The sequence below is a fragment of the Osmerus mordax genome, chromosome 16 (assembly GCF_038355195.1).
Source record: "Osmerus mordax isolate fOsmMor3 chromosome 16, fOsmMor3.pri, whole genome shotgun sequence".
Lineage (NCBI taxonomy): Eukaryota > Metazoa > Chordata > Actinopteri > Osmeriformes > Osmeridae > Osmerus > Osmerus mordax.
The window spans coordinates 12,991,453-13,007,774 of record NC_090065.1 but is presented as its reverse complement, the minus strand read 5'-3'; the positions used below and the strand labels follow the sequence as shown (position 1 = coordinate 13,007,774).

The following is a 16,322-nucleotide window of genomic DNA, read 5'->3' as shown; positions in this document are numbered from 1 at the left end:
AGTATTTAATGCAGGAATGCAATCAATGGAAATGTACCTGTCACTGCTAGTACTGTAAGCTTGGTGGAACATTTATATAACCTGCTTTGGTGGGTTGCGTGGTCATCCTGCCTTATCCAAGCCTCTCTGTGGACACGTTTGAGCCTGAAACAACGTAAAAATGTATAACTGACGACTCTTGAGTTCACTCGTTCAGAGACTAACAGTCTCTGAACTACATTAGGACTACATTATGTTTACGCTGAACTTAAAACAAGTTCTTTATGAATGCATCCACATATAATTATGTTTTCTTTCTATAAAGCATAACACCATGTGAGCAGGTAGGTATAGCTAAGTAGTAGGTCACATGACTATGAATCTGGAGGTCACAGGTTCAAATCACCCACTGTATGGTGATTTGGATACAATTGTCTGCTAAACAAGAATTTTATATATTATTATAAACATTTGTTGAAAACAAAATCAAATTTTTATTTGAGGATTAATAATCCAAGGTCACTTTCCTGCAGACCAGTGCCAGACAGGGCACAGCCAAACTACTTTGACCTTGCACCTGGCAGACAACTGTAATTTTACTGTGACTCCTATTCACATCTGCATGTCTGATAATACAATCTGCACCTGTGGCTAAACCCAAGACTGGGGGGAAGAGCAGAAGGGATGCCAGCTACCATGTTGTTGCAAGGTCTTGTATGGATTTTCTCTGATGTGTAATCCTAATATTTGATAAGAACGTACGGTATAGTAAAATACAGACAGGTGTTTAATTGAAAATGATTAGTTGGGGAATCATATTTGAGGTCATGCAAAGTTTGGGAAACCAGTGCCAAATTCATTCTCTAGTATGGTATAGTTTTTTACTAGTTACGGCATGCCACTGTAATGGTATGACAATTATAAATAGAGAGGGTACAATTTCTGGGGAAATTGTAGGGTGTGCTTGCTTGCTTGCGTCAGTTGCACAGGGGTCCGTTTTTTAATGACATTTTACAACTGATATTTGGTATATTTTATATAAAAATGCATAGGGCCTACTTATAATTTATAAAGATTACATAGATTTAAAAGCATCTTTTTTGATGCTCAGAACTGCTCTTTTTCAGAGCTCCTATCAAATTGGGAGCCTATCAATTCGACGTGTGAGCGTATTCTTTTGTTTTCTGATTGATTATTTACAACTCAAAATACGAGTGAAGTGTAGAATGAAATATGATGTCTTCTCATTTCCCCTGCAAGAGGCAGCCTCATAGCTGAATCAACGAATACATTTGGCAGACCGGTGTAAAAATTGACCTAATCTCTATGATTTAAACGTCCTTTTAAGTTTTCCCTTCTCGTGATATTGCAGGCATGTAGCCTACTCATATTGCATTCATTCATGAATAAGGAACCACCTTTGAAGATTATTCTACGACGTTACCGGCAGTAGAAGATGGAATCGCGATTCAATGAAATCGCTTGAAATTGATGTACATTTTCCCTAATATTTAAATTGAACTAACTGGAGATGTCAGGTTGGGCTTCATTGCTTCTATAATAAATAGATTCAAAAGTATTAGAATTCACCTAATATGATGATACCTGATGGATTTGATCAACAATGGTATCAGGTCCGGATCATTGTAAAAATATATATATTTAGATATCTTAAAACAATGACCAGTTGCATTAGCCACACAGCAGTGTTAACTGTCGTGAACTATGAGCTGGTTCGTGAGTTTGGCTTCAGCAGTTGATATTGCGTGAGAGGGCCGGGTCAGGTGAAGGTCCAGAGAGGTAAAGCCACTAGTGCTTACATAACAGTATACCTCTCCAGTCCCCCTCAGTGACACACACAGGGAAATTCATATTTGAATCGCCCAACAGACCCAGAGAGCAGTCCTCCAACAGAGATGGATGAATAAGTCATGAGGTGGTGGTTATGACAACAAGGTTGGACAGAAGGCCAACAAGGGACTCCCTGGGAGAAAGTGGGAGGTGAACCCCCTCAGTTTGGGATTCAGGGGGATCTTTACTCTCTACAATGTATTCTAGAATGAGTGTGTATGTTAAAGTCATCCATTTTGAGTATGTTTAAAAGTTCTTGGATAAAATTAGCCACAAAATCCTTTAGTGCACAGTGTTGTAGAGCTGACCCACAACCCATTTATATGTCAAAACAAATATTGAAAGGACCAAGAGTTCAGCCCCCTGCAGTGTGGACATATTGTAGAGCCTCCTCCACCACCGCCTTCCAGATATGGAAAGTAGGTCAGAGCCAACGCAGTTAGAAGAACCAGCTCCCGACACGACCATCACAGCTCTGTGAATGCTCTCTGGCACCCCCATGTGGTTCCTATGTTTGTGCACACACACAATTCCAGCAACCTGAGATCATGATGTGTTCATGTTGTACCAAGACCTTTTGAACCTACGACACAGAACACATTAGTAGTGGTGATTTATTTCAAATGTCACGAAAAAACCCTCTTGCCGAAGCCAAGAGCTTCTGCCGTTCTCTCACAAAGTCCCACATGTTAAAATGATTCAACGTTTGGCTTGGTTTCTACTTCACAACTTTGTGCTTCTATGTAGCTTCAATGCACAGAAATGTCAACAAAACATTATATATTAGTTTCATCAAGAGTCATGTAAATATTATTTCATGAACTAGGCTCAACCTTAGCACAAAGTAATATTGAGGTCCCACAGATATTTGTTCATCATTTGTAACCAACTTCATGACTGCACAATGAATAAACTCAAGCCTAGTGTAAAGTGTGCAACAACAGGAACGCTGCAGCCCCTAGATTCCTCAGGTCATACACAATGAGCTCTGAGTTACATTGTCACACAATAATCTCTTCACATAAAGCTGTCGTGATACAATCAGTGAAATGTTCACTGCAGTAACTGTTAATTACTTTTCCCCCCTAAAGCTCATTGTCTTTAACATTATTTGCTTAATATTAGTTATATTACAGTGTCTTCAGTACTGTGTAGACATCGCTGAATATTTTATAATATCAAATTGTTGTACAAAAGTGTCATTTTGAGGAAGGAGAATCCTTTGCATATCATCATCTCTTTACACATTCTAGTTAATGCAATACAAAAACAAACATTGACTTTTTTTAAATTGTTACCCTTATAAGAATCCCAAAACAAAACAACTAATAGCATATAGAACTGACAGGCCACCTCTGTATCCGGGGGTTCTGAATGATGTTCTCCTACAATACATACGCACATCACTTCCTGTGTTGCTAGGGGAAAACTATGCAATACTCACGCTGTCCTCTAGGGGGAGCTCGTGCATTACATACTGACAGAATGGCCCTGCAAGGCAGTACAAAAGAATAATTCAACACAAAAAAAACAACTAATATTTATATATGTATAGGAGAAAGGGTTGGACAAGGCCTCTGGCGCTGCCTGCTGTATTCCTGAGTAGCGTCCCTGCACAGCAGTGGTGAGTGTGTCAGTAATTACAGAAACGGCTCGCGCCCCGTCAACAGTCCTGCTCGCACGCCAAGCCTCTAGAAGTTGAGCAGGCGCTCCCGTTCCGTCCCGGCAAAGCGCTTGTTGGCGGCGAAAACCTTGGCCTTGTTCACAGAGGGGCCTGGCAGGAGGAAGGAAACGGTCAAGACTGACAGTTTGACTTTGTAACCCTCATTAAAAGTTTGATGCTAAGTGGGCATCATTGAACATTTGTTTATAAATAAATAATCCAGTTTCATGTACATACTTACTTCAAAACTCAATGAAGTCATTGAATAGATTATAAATGTATTAGTAGTTAACGTCAATAGGTAGGTGGTACCATGTGACTGAGTGGACAGGAAGTGTGTGTGTGTGTGTCTGACCTGCGTAGCTGAGCAGTACGGGGAGGAAGACGAGGCCGTGGGTGGCTCCCAGCAGCACCATGGCCAGGTACATGCGGAAGTAGAAGATCTGGAAGATCTGGGACTTGGACAGGGCCAGGATCAGGATGCCCCCGAACTTGGTCAAGGTGATCCCACTGAACACCTGGCAATGAGAACGCACTATCCATGATTCCCCTTCTGACAACCCCTCCTGCTATTCAGATGCATTCCTCTTTACAACCACAACGCATGTCTGTCTAACGTGGACCATCCGTTGTTTGGTAGTATTTAATCATCTGCTGCTGTTGGTTTTATCCCCCCAGACATGCCCAGAATGACCCCTGGTGTCTAGTGAGGGCGGGGCGGGGACGTACCGAGCTGCCCATGTTAGCCAGCGCCTCCTCGGCCCGCTCCACCCGGCTGCTCCTCACGCTGATGGAGAAGGCTCGCACGATGTGGCTGCAGAACTCCACCGAGATCCCCACGCTCTGGCAGAGAACACAGGGGTCAGGTCATGTGTTGCTGCTCCTCTACTTGGATGTTTAGTGCTTGTACAGGCCTTCAATATTATAATCTAGTATATAAATCTGTATGTCTGTCAGTTTCTTAAATATATATAGAGTTAACTATGACATTAATGCGATGAAATATTGTAATCGTTTGACAGCACTAATATGTAGTATCCATTTTCTCCATTGGACACTTTGTGGGCTGGTTCTAGCAGGTTTCTCTGCTCACCATAACCAGGTTGACCAGCGACACGGCGTTCAGGCTGATGCTCCACAGCCACATGACCCCGAACATGTTGACCAGGATCATGGCGATGGTGAGGCTGACCAGCACGGCCGACCACAGCTCCAAGCCCAGCAGCACGGCCGACACCACGAAGATGGCCCCCAGCGACACGCCCAGGCTGAGCGCCGTGTCGTAGGCGATGGTCAGGTACTGCTCGTAGAACACGTAGAACACGCTACAGAACCCATGAGGAGAGAGAGAGAGAGAGTCAGCGCCCCCCCCTCGTCAAAATGTACACTGTGTGTAGGTTCACTTAAAAGGAAACCACACCCTCAGAAGAAGAAAAACTGCATTTATGACACATGCATGCTTATCTATGACCCAACATTTCCACCTTTTAATGTATTTTGAGGAACAACTCCAACGAACTTTGAGTTCAGATGGTTGCAAGCAAAGCAGCTATAATCATGCTATAATCATGCCAATTTATCCACAAAAACAAGTATGGTTTTTTACAGTTTTCCCCCTCACACCACTCAACCAACTCCAACCAGAGAACAGTGGATGGTGGTAGTTTCGTTCACCTGTAGGGGAAGACCTTGTGACCCATGGACGTGGTGATGTTCTGGGCCAGATCCCGTGCCATCTTCAAGGCATCTATGAAGTCCGGGGAGTCCTTCAGGATGGTGTGGTAGGTCATGAAGTAAGTTGCCCCCACAGAATCGTTCCCCAGCAGGTCAACCGCTGTGCTGTAAGCTGCATGGCCTCTGAAAAACACGGCCATCTTACATGTCCATTTCCTATTGACTTCTCAGAAGGGGGAAGATTCCGGAAACGAGTGTTCAAAACACATGCGACCTTGACTCAGGAGGAAGAGTTACCCTTTTCCACACTTGACGTTGGGGTTGTCCGACAAGAACATGGGGAGGAACCTCATGAAGTCGCCTCCAGTGGGCCTCGTCTTCCCGGCGGGCGTCATTGGGCGGCAGGGCACGCACGACGGATCCACCACTGACGAGGAGAGCACAGACACGTTTACGGAAACATAAACGACCCGCTTCGCCGACCGCAAATCGATCTTACGAGCCGCCGGGCCATTTCCGTAACCGCTTGCGTCAGAGACGACTCGAGGTCACGAGCGTTTCCTCCATCGCCAAACCACATTTTCTATTTAGGGCGCTGACAGTTGGAATCATCTCAGAAGCTTCACACAAGGGCAGGCTCAATCGAACCTAAGAAATGTGTTCACTCACAGCTTACTGGAGCCTAATTATTGGGCATTATTATCAATGTCAGCTGTCAGGGTGTGCTGGTTTGTGTGCGAGGCGTGAGGACGAACCCAGCGGCTGTGTTGACTCTGTGGGTAATGGTTTACCTGAGGCATTGCAGAAGGCCCCTGATGAGTTGAAATATCTGCAGCAGGTAGACTGGGGCTTGACCCAGTCAAAGTAGTCATCCAGCCACGAGGACGGGTTGAAACCGATGGTCGTGCTGGGAGGAGAGAGGTTATCTTCTGTTAAGGACTATATATACACGTGTCAAAAGTTTGGGATATCATTTAGGGGTTAGAACTTGGAAATGTTCCGTTGACCATCACAGGAAACCGACAACCACCTGACCTAATCTGACCCATTCTGGAAGGTTGGGGGTGTTTCAACACTGGGTCCAAAGGTGAAACGACATTGGGAGTGTGTGCGTGCTCACTAGTTGCCGATGAGCGAGGCGGTGTAGACCTGCTGGACCAGGGAGTCATTGTTGCAGCCCACCCCTCCGCACACGGCGTTCTGGCCGGCCAGGCTCATGTAGTCGTGGCCTTCCTCCACCACGAAGTACACAGGAGGGCCCGTGTGCAGGTACTCGCTCATGTTCTTAAAGTACTGCAGCACGTACGAGTCCTGGGCAGAGGTACAAGGAGGGGGGGGGGTCATGAATCACAGTTCTAGGGCGTTCGAGGGTAAGACATCATGTGAGATGTTGGAGGGGGGGGGTTTATGAAGTAAGCATGAAACACATGATCCCTGTAAAAGCTGTGTTTGTTTGTGAGGAACTCACATCAGGCATGGAGAGTTTCTGGTCCAGCCCGATCTCCACCTTGTTGATGACGGCAACACTGAAGGAGAGCATGCCCACAAACACAGCAACCTGGAGGGGGTGGAGGGGGGGATTTTAATCTCCACGGACTAACATTTCTATACATTAAATGTTCAATACAGCAAGTTGGGGTGAAATTCTAATAACGCTAGCTGAGGTTTTTGTAAAACACCAGAGGAAAAACCTTAAAGATGCTGTAAAGCAAATTCCATGATTTGCTTCTCAGTACATTATATACGTGTGAAATGAGTTCCTGAAAGTATGTGCAAAGCTCTAAAAGTGTGTCGTACTGAAATGTGGAGTTAGACCGAAGAACAGTTTCTCACCTGTTTTCAGCTCAGGTTTTGTTTAAGCGGGGCAAAACCCAACTTATCTACGTCACAGCGACATATCTACGTCAGATCACAGACGGTTTATATAACCTGCATTCTGTTACTCAGCTGGTACGATGCAAAGACAAAGTAATTAACACCTAAGACACTCAGAGACTGCAGGTAGGTCTGTTCTGATATCTGCAATTGATTTAGCTAGTGTTGCTAAATTCAATACATTTGAGGGGGCGGAGCTTCAGCTCCTTTGGGCGACACGCCCCCCCAGGTCTCAAGCAGAGAAGACTGCTGATTTTCTCACGATTTCAAAGCCTAATTTAACATACTTTTTTACAATTTGGATGGGTAGTTAACAACACATTCTTCTGTGGTGTGATGAACTTAAAACACATTTTAAGTTCTGCTTTACAGGGACTTTAATATCAAATTTGGGGAATTTCAAATGCTGCCCAATCCTGGACTATGGAAGTTGACCAAATGAGTTCATCAGGAGAAGTGTGTTATAGTCAGTGTTGGGGGAAGTTACTCAAAGTTATATATTAGTTATTACTTATTATTGTTCAGTGACAGTAGTGTGATTAAGTTACATTATTTATTTCTGTACAAAGTAATATTATGACTATTACTTTTAGTAGCGAGTTGTGGAAACGGGCTCGCCATCTCTCTTCTGGTTTAAAGTGGATTGTTCGCTAGCTGCCAGCTTCGTTTCTCTGTGGACACTTTCCAGAAGTTTGAAGTGCCGTTTTTAGCAGTAGATAATATTTTGTTGGGGCCCAGTTTGCATTTCACTTTCATGTTTTTTCCAATATCTTCAATGAAAGCGAAATAGTGTGAATATTTCCACGCCGAAAACAGAACACGTTCTGTGTCCATGATTGCTGTTGCGTTTGTCTGCAGCATGACTCAAAGGCAAACAGTAAGATACTGCGCCCAGGAAGTGTCCTTTAGGCAACAAATCTGTGTAAGGCTATTTAAGTCCTTTGTTGAATTCATGCAGTAACTTGGACAAGTAACGCAAGCAACCAAATAAATAACTGTAATAATATTACTCAATGTCAAAAAGTAACGTGTGATATTACTTTGTTACTCACTTAAGTAATAATCTGATGTAACGCGTGACCCCCCCAACACTGGTTGTAGTATAGGCATGCATGTGCGGCGCTCACCACGATAGGCCTGACCCACTCCTTCATGATGAAGGGGGCGTAGACCTTCTTGAAGAAGCGGAAGAGCAACCCGTCAGTCTTCTCCTCCTGTCCTTCCGGAAGCTTCACGCAGCACAGGATGTCCAGACGGCTCCCCTGCAGACACAGCAGAACGTGACGGCACGTATACAGTTCTATAGGAAGGAGACGAGAGCTGCCGTTCGGACCACTTCCCCAAACGCCACGTCCGGTGTGGCTACTGACACGAGCAGCAGGGGTTTACAGGGATGGTTGCTGCTCCCACTCTCCCCCCCCCCTCTGCTCCCACTCTCCCCCCCCCCCCCCCCCCCCCCCCTCTGCTCCCACTCTTCTCTTTCCTCCCCCACCCCCTTTCCCCGAATCTTACTCTCATCCCTCACCCCTACCCCGCCCCTGTGAGAGGGGGTGTGCGAGTGGCTAACCTCACACACCCCCTCCAGCTCTCCATCGAGGACCCCACCCCCCGGCCCGGCCCCCTCCTCACCTCCTGTCTCCTGGCGTCCAGGCCCAGCAGGCTGACGAAGCAGCTGATCTGGAGCAGGAAGTCGATGAAGACGGCCAGGCCGGCGAACAGGGAGAAGGTCCTCACCGCCGGCATGGTGGACAGGGCTCCTGTGGGAGGGACACGCCCGTCAGCACTCCGGAACCACCCGGTCACCACCTCAACCACTACCAGTTAGACCCTGGGTGTGTGCGTCTGAGTGTGTGGTACAGCAAGAGAGGCAGAGAGAGAGAGAGGCAGAGAGAGAGAGAGGCAGAGAGAGAGAGAGGCAGATAGAGAGAGGCAGATAGAGAGAGGCAGATAGAGAGAGGCAGATAGAGAGAGGCAGATAGAGAGAGGCAGATAGAGAGAGGCAGATAGAGAGAGGCAGATAGAGAGAGAGACAGAGAGAGAGGCATCTACCCAGGAAGAAGGCCACCGTCTCGGAGAAGGAAGAGAGGAGCATGCTGGGAGCCACGTCTCCAAGGATACGGCCGATCTGCTGGTCCAGCTCCTCCTGGGGCATCCTCTCATCCCTCTGCACAGCGACACGCAACAACATGACTGCACAGCGTCGGCACACGCATGCATATCCATCTGTGTGTGTGTGTGTGTGGCAGGGTACCTGGTAGGTCTGCACGATGATGAAGATGTTGTCCACCCCCACAGCCAGCACCAGGAAGGGGATGACCTCAATGACGATGAGGGTGAGGGGCACGCCGGCATAGCTGAAGATGCCCAGCGAGCACGCCACGGAGCTCAGCACGATCAGGATGCCCGCCACGCCCAGGGAGACCTTAGAGTCCACCTGGTCAGGACGCGCACAACACCACCCGCAGGTTTAACGCGGGGGTCGTTTTGGGGCTTTTCTCCCGAGCGCCGACGTGAATGATCAATCAGGAGTCAGACGTTCTTTACTACCCCACATGTTCCTTATTATGCTTAGGGCTACTTCCTCGTTTTCCAACTCCTGGAAGCAATCGAGGAAGTCAGACTAGTTCAGTTTACAACTGAATAGGTGATCGATTGCGAAGCTCTAAAGATGGATGTGAAGGGAAGTATTTGCATGGCTAGGGGGAAGCAGGTATCGACCTTGCTTGATTTATGAAGGACTGTTGTCTAAGTACACACAGCGAGAGCTGTTGCCATCCAACTCATGAATCATAGCTCAGCCTCTCATCCTATACAGTCCTATACTGGAGCACCAGGACTAAACTGAGACACAGTCCTGTATCCTAGTGACTGGTTCAGCGAGTGTGTGTGTGTGTGTGTGTGTGTGTGCAGCCTCACCAGCAGTCTTCTCAGGCTGTGGATGTGTCCCAGGGCCAGGGAGATGTAGACAAACATGATGGCGTAGCTGACCACCACCGTGCTGAGGTCGCTCTCGCTCTCGCGGTTGATCTCGTCCTCGATGCTCCTCTCGGCGTTGAAGGCGAGCGTCAGGTTGGGGTTGTCGTACCTCTTCAGGAAGGAGATGAACCTGGGGGGGCAGGGGGGCACGGTCGGTACGGCAACCCCACGTGGTTTTGGAGATGGTGCAGCGGCACAACATGTACGGCGCATGCATGCGTGAACGTGCACGGTCAGGGTGTGTGGGACGATGGGTGCTCACTCTTTCTCCCAGGCCAGGGCTTTGCCTATCCGGACAGTGTCGTTGTGGTAGTTGTTGACAGGAAACGTGATCACCAGAGCTGTGGCGTTGTTGTAGTTGGTGGCTACGGCGGACGGAAACAAACGTGCAGTAAGTGCAACGGTCAGGGAATTATGCGGACACAGCTCCGGAGAGTTCCGATGGTTTACTGCAGAACTGCCCCCCCCCCCCCCCCCCCCCCCCCCCCCCACAAAAAAAACCCAGCACAAACAATGTGTTCCCAAATCACTTTACATGACGTGGTTTGGAGACTAACTAACCGTCATAGCCGCCTAGCGCCAGCCAGGGGAAGATGGGCCCTCCGAAGGTGCCCATGCAGGGGTCGTGGAGGGCGCTGGTGTCGTTCAGGGAGGCTGGAGCACTGGTGAGAAGACAGGGACAAAAATCAGCAAACTGTCACCACAGTGTCACCGGCAGATATCTCACACACAAGACATGGTATGTAATGCCTGAGCTTCCTTTTGTAGTTAGTTAGAGAGAGAGAGAGAGAGGCAGAGAGAGAGAGGCAGAGAGAGAGAGAGGCAGAGAGAGAGAGAGAGAGAGAGAGAGAGAGAGAGAGAGAGAGAGAGAGAGAGAGAGAGAGAGAGAGATCTGGGCAAAAATGTAACCAGTTAATTGAAAACTACACAGAACTTGACATAAATGAGAAATTAAGGATATCTCTGGGCAAAGGGCCTACTGCAAGCCTTGCTGCTAGATATGTATCTAAATGTCACAACCTGAGGGACAGTGAATCAACCTTGTCTGTTAAAACCTTTCTACTCTTACTGTAAGATTTATCTGTTACTTTTCTACAGTCCCCAACTTACTATGTTACTGTTATTTTGCCATATTATTACTGTTAGACTTCTTGTAAAATGTTGATGAAAATGATATATATATGTTAAAATGTCCATTCAATATGGACTGCTTTGACAATACTGCTCAACCCGAACTGTCATGCCAATAAAGCATTCTGAACAGAACAGAACGAACGAACGAGAGAGAGACAGAGAGAGAAAATTGTGCAATGCCCTGTCTGCACAGCAGACATTCCCCTATTCTCAACACCTCAAGAAAAGAAAAAAAAAATGGTTAGAGGAAATGAGAGACTGGTCTGCATATAGCCAGGTAATTTCCTGTCCAGCAGGTGCACTGGAATGCAGCGGTACTTAGCAGAGGCATAGTCACCTGACACAGTAGAGGAAGTGGGTGTGGAAGTCAGCTATGGTCCAGAAGTCATCAGTGATGACGCGGTCCAGCTGCGTGTGACTGTTCTGGAAGTAATTAAGGACACTGAGGATGGTGCAGTTGTTGTTGTAGGGGGCCAGGGGCGCCAGGCAGATGTCCTTCAGCGTGACCTTCTCCTCCCCGTAGGACGCCACCAGGCCTTCAATGGCCAGCTGCAGGTCCAACACCTGACCGGACAGGGGGAGAGTGTCACACAGTCAGCTGGAACTGCAGCAGAAATGTCACAGGGCATCCTGACAGGGCATCCTGAATCAACACCTCAAATCCTAGCTTCTTAAAGCAACAATATACGCAGTTTTTTTTTAAGACATTTTGTCACGAAATGCAAAACACGAAACGGAAGCCTTCTGCAGCCTTTCGCAACTTCTCAAGATTACTCAGAACAGAAAAAAAAAAAGTAGAAACTACAAATCCCACCAACCCCTCTGGGGCAGGCGTCTGCCTCACCTGGTGCAGGACATTAATGTCCAGGATGGATTGGAAGGGGACGTCCAAGCCCCCGTAGAAGGGCTGGTAGACAACGCTGGCGTTGACGGTGGTGGTGATGATGACCTGCTCCGCCCGGAAGAAAGGCCCGAAGTGGCTGTCGAAGTACTCCTTCTCCTGGCGCGCCTGGCTGCTGGGAGACGACCACAGCTCCACCGGGTCCGTGGTGATGCGCATGTAGGCCAGGCCCCCTGAGCAGGCGGACACTAGGACCAGGCTGCTCAGCACCACCAGGAGGGGCTGCCGCACACAGAAGGAGCCCCAGCGGGTGAACAGGATGCGCAGGGCGTTCTCAAAGCGCTCGCCCAGCGTCTCGCCGCACGTCGCGTCGACTGGAACGGCGGGGAAAAGAAACATTCAGGGGGTCAGGGACGCTGCCGCGGCCAGGTCATGGTGCCCCAGCACAGACTCAAGTTTAGAGGTTCAAGGTTCGAAAGGCTTCGTTGCTAAGAGGGGGGGTACCTTGGTCGATGCTATCGTTGTTCAGGGAGAGAGGGTCGTTGCTGTCCAATATGGGCCCATACTCTGACATGATTGTCCTTTTCCTGAACCAATGAAAGCCGGATGAGCCATGGTTAGAACAGTGCATTCAAATCACAAACGGCTCCCAGTTGAGTCCCAGTCGACGGCGTGAGCCTTCAGCCCTTCCTCACCTGTAGCCCCACGCGCCGACCGCGGCGCCGGCAAAGAGGAGGAGGAAGGCCATGTAGGAGACCCACATGATGACCACCATGGCGTCCATGCCCAGGATGGTCCAGGGCGGGGGGCGGGGGGGAGGGACGGGCGTGGGGCCACAGACGGCGCTGCAGTCCTGGCAGGAGCAGGGACCCGAGCCGTCGTCCAGGACCTGGGCGCAGTCAAACGTGGCGTTGTTCATGGGCGTCATGTTGGACACGGGCACATCTGCAGAGTCAGTGGACATGGATGGTGGTTAACCCTATACTCCCAAAACAAAGCTTTTTATTGTTTTTTTTTTTTTTTTTTAAGAAAGTACATACAGATCTTCGCCTGAAAGATAGAATGGGATTTGTACTTTTTGCATTTCTATTCACATGGGAGGCGACCATGTTCTAGACTTGTTTTACCTGAGAAGATGGGGTCAATGGAGAAGGGGCTCTGGCCATTGCTGGTGTCAAACATATACTGGATCCAGTTTGTGGGGGTACATTCACTGGCGTCCCTGCCGCACAGCAGTGAAAGAGCCTTCACGTTGCTCGACGGGGCTTGGACGTCCTTACACGCGTTGTACATGGCTGCCAAATTCAAAGACATTTTTTACCTCCGCACATACAACTTCCCCTTAGCACTGACTAAGCCATATTTCTGCTGAATGTCACGCCAAGCCTCTGAATGCAACTTCTCAAATAGAACAAAGGGTGTTAAGAGCCAACAGTGACCCAAAACAGTGCTTGGAGTATGCCAGTTCCTCTAACTCCGACAGACCTCACCATTAGCAAAGGTCTCTCCGATGTAGTACTCCACTTCCACCACGTTAGACTTGTTGGTTGCGCCTGGGTCAGGGTCGTGGGTGATATTGATGGCCTTGAGGAACTCACTCTGGTGGGGGCTGCATGTCAGCTCACAGAACAGGTTCATCAGGTTGTAAAAACAGGCAGGGCAGCTGCACAGAGTTCACACAGAGAGGGCGTAGAAGACACCATGACATTGCAACGGTCAACCATTAAACCAAAAACAACCGTAAAACACATTTGCATTCGCTAGTGGGCTGTTTAGACTATGCCAATTCTGTCAAACGTATTCTTAAGATTGTACGATTGTAAAAAATGTCAACACCCGGCCGGAGACTTGAAAACAATTGATTACAACAAGGAGACAGGCTGAGGTCGGCGCCGACACATGAAGGCATGATTTCCTACCGAGACAGAAACTGAAGGGGCAGCTGGAGACTTCCTTTGAGTGTGCGGAGTTGTTGGCCATCACAGCACAGACTCAGGTTCCCATACTTATACCCTGGACACAGCTCCTACACACCCACAAACAGGACAACCACACTTAGACCTGTCTTGACTTCATGGTGAAAGGGGGAAGACGATATCGCAAAGCAAACAAATGTGATCACACTTCAAGAAAAAAGGCCCCCACTACACATGAGATGTCAGATGTATGCCCTCCTGGTTGTGGGTAAGCTTACATTGAGCAGTTCCTCCTCTTCCTGGGGGAGTGGTATAGGCGGGCCAGTGTAGTTGCAGTTGTACTTTTTCCCCTGGACCTTGGCGGACTCTCCACACTCTCCATACCACACACAGTGCTGGGCTTGAACCTGAGTGACACAGCAAAAGCAGCATGACCCCTGGTTGTGAAAGCTACAATCTCTATTTGAGGTCGTCGATCCAATCACAAACCATGACAGGTGAAAACTAACATTAGGTCTAATTACATTCAAACACCAAGCTATCAAATCAATAAAATCATAATGACCCTCTTAGCCACCTTAAGGTGTACCCGGGTTTGTGCTTGTTATTAGCCAAGATACTGTAGTCAAAACCAGTGCTACTACTGAGGAAATGTCCAGGAAATATAGGCTACACATTTCACAATGTTTATTCTCAAGTTCCTGGAGACAATCAGAAATTGAAAGACACTCTCATATTATTTTGGTTAGCCTGCTTTAATTATGTTATCTTCGGGTCATTCTGACCCATCAGTCATTGTGACCCCCAAACAGGGTGAAGCATTTTCTTTTAACCGTTGGGCTGTCTCAGACCCCCCCACATTGCGAAGGTTAAAAGAAAATGCTATTTATTTGTTTTTGTATTGGGTAAAATTGGGTAAACACAACGATGGTTCTTTGTGAACCTTTGGGTCATGTGCCCCAAAGGCAGCACAAAGGTTAAAAGGCCAGGTGGTTTTCTGACTGCTATTTATTCCACAAAAAAGTGATATGAGATATGTCCCATGGGGCCTCATTCGAGTTATATCTAAGAATAACCATTCACTTCCTCTAAAACATGTTCATGATTCATGTTGAGGTCCTCCTCAGTCCAATTTAGACATTTGTACACTTTTTTCTAAAAGGAGTTTATTGATTCTACAAACTGTTTTATCCTTCTATGCTTGTTCCTGAATTACAGAAGCACTCTGGCTAAAATATCAAACTTTGTGGGAAACTTTAGACTGCCATCTACAAACTGGGGTGTTTGAGAACTTCTATCCACTTAAATGTTCAGTGACAAATAACACATACGATTATGAAATGGATTATGAATTGGATGCCACCTTGTGGCATGCAAATTCAGTCCTAGTTTGTCACAGTTTAACGCTGCGGTCTATACAAGTGTCCATCCTCCCCCACCCAGCAACATGCTTGATGAGTAAGCTGCTTTGGAGAATCACAAAACATTAAGCTCACTTATGTCATTAGCTAACCTGTGTAAAGAGACGGGCAGGACATTCCACTAGCTACTATACAGTATTCCTCAGTTGTACTCAATTTCCTTTATTACAGTTGCCTGTGTCACGCGAGGAAGCGATTTAAGGAAAAACTGCAACTCTGAATAGATGGAAAAGCTAGAGTCAGTTGGAATAACCATTAACTAGTAGATTAGCCTTTTTAACCAGTCGTGTCAGGATGTCTACTGTACAGTATTAAATACTTTTGACATTTGATAAGACCACATGTGGACCACAATGCATTTTCAACTATTACGATCATGTAACCGTCGACTTTTGGTCGATTGGGTAAAATTGGGTAAATTGGGTAACAATGACGTGACCCTTTCAATGATACTAGTAGCTAGTATCATAGAATCCTACAAGTAGCCTAGTTGATGGTTATAGAGTTGTTTAGCGTTGTTTAACTTGACATGGAGGTTTTAGAAGGATGATGAGTTGTGCCTCATTTGCTGCCTACGTTAGCTAGCCAGCTAGCCTGATATGCTTAGCTTGCAATCTCACACAGAGCTCACATCACATGATTAAAACTAAGCATCGTTATATCATGATCTTTTGCCCAGCATTTCATCCACACTCTGACTGTAAATTTGACATTTGACATACTCTTCTCTCTTTGTTGCGCATTACGGAGCTAGAACAGAAAGTTCATCAGAACAACACAGCGCTCTGAGGTAAACTTGATAGCAAGCTAACATCTAACTAGTGCTACAGTACTAGCTAGCTAGCAAATGGGTTAGCCAACAATTTATCGTTTCATTAGTGATATTCACTTACCCATTGATATTGCCCCTCTATTATAATTATCAAGAGGAAAAACAAAGAGAAATGTGTTCTCTGTGATAAGGGTCCCATCCCTCTTTTCAAAATACCTAC

The 16,322-nt window shown here is 47.1% G+C and overlaps 1 protein-coding gene across 2 annotated transcripts; it reads right to left on the bottom strand.

Moving 5' to 3' along the window:
- Positions 1 to 2,428: 2,428 nt before the first annotated feature.
- Positions 2,429 to 16,322, bottom strand: npc1 (Niemann-Pick disease, type C1). Of its 2 annotated transcripts, XM_067253527.1 has the most exons (25): positions 16,224 to 16,322; positions 14,188 to 14,316; positions 13,913 to 14,019; positions 13,484 to 13,656; positions 13,121 to 13,288; positions 12,689 to 12,938; positions 12,498 to 12,580; positions 11,997 to 12,367; positions 11,490 to 11,716; positions 10,580 to 10,680; positions 10,281 to 10,383; positions 9,959 to 10,148; positions 9,294 to 9,476; positions 9,092 to 9,206; positions 8,672 to 8,799; positions 8,170 to 8,304; positions 6,636 to 6,725; positions 6,288 to 6,478; positions 5,959 to 6,074; positions 5,465 to 5,594; positions 5,168 to 5,350; positions 4,587 to 4,818; positions 4,223 to 4,336; positions 3,849 to 4,011; positions 2,429 to 3,604 (listed from the first exon to the last, which is right to left on the bottom strand). In XM_067253527.1, the coding sequence occupies exons 1-25, from the start codon at positions 16,299 to 16,301 to the stop codon at positions 3,522 to 3,524; spliced, it is 3,843 nt and encodes a 1,280-aa protein (XP_067109628.1). In that variant the 5' UTR covers positions 16,302 to 16,322; the 3' UTR covers positions 2,429 to 3,521. The 2 variants fall into 2 exon arrangements, with proteins under 2 accessions (XP_067109628.1, XP_067109629.1); XM_067253528.1 differs by lacking the exons at positions 13,484 to 13,656; positions 13,913 to 14,019; positions 14,188 to 14,316; positions 16,224 to 16,322 and having other exon boundaries at positions 12,689 to 12,972; positions 13,121 to 13,212.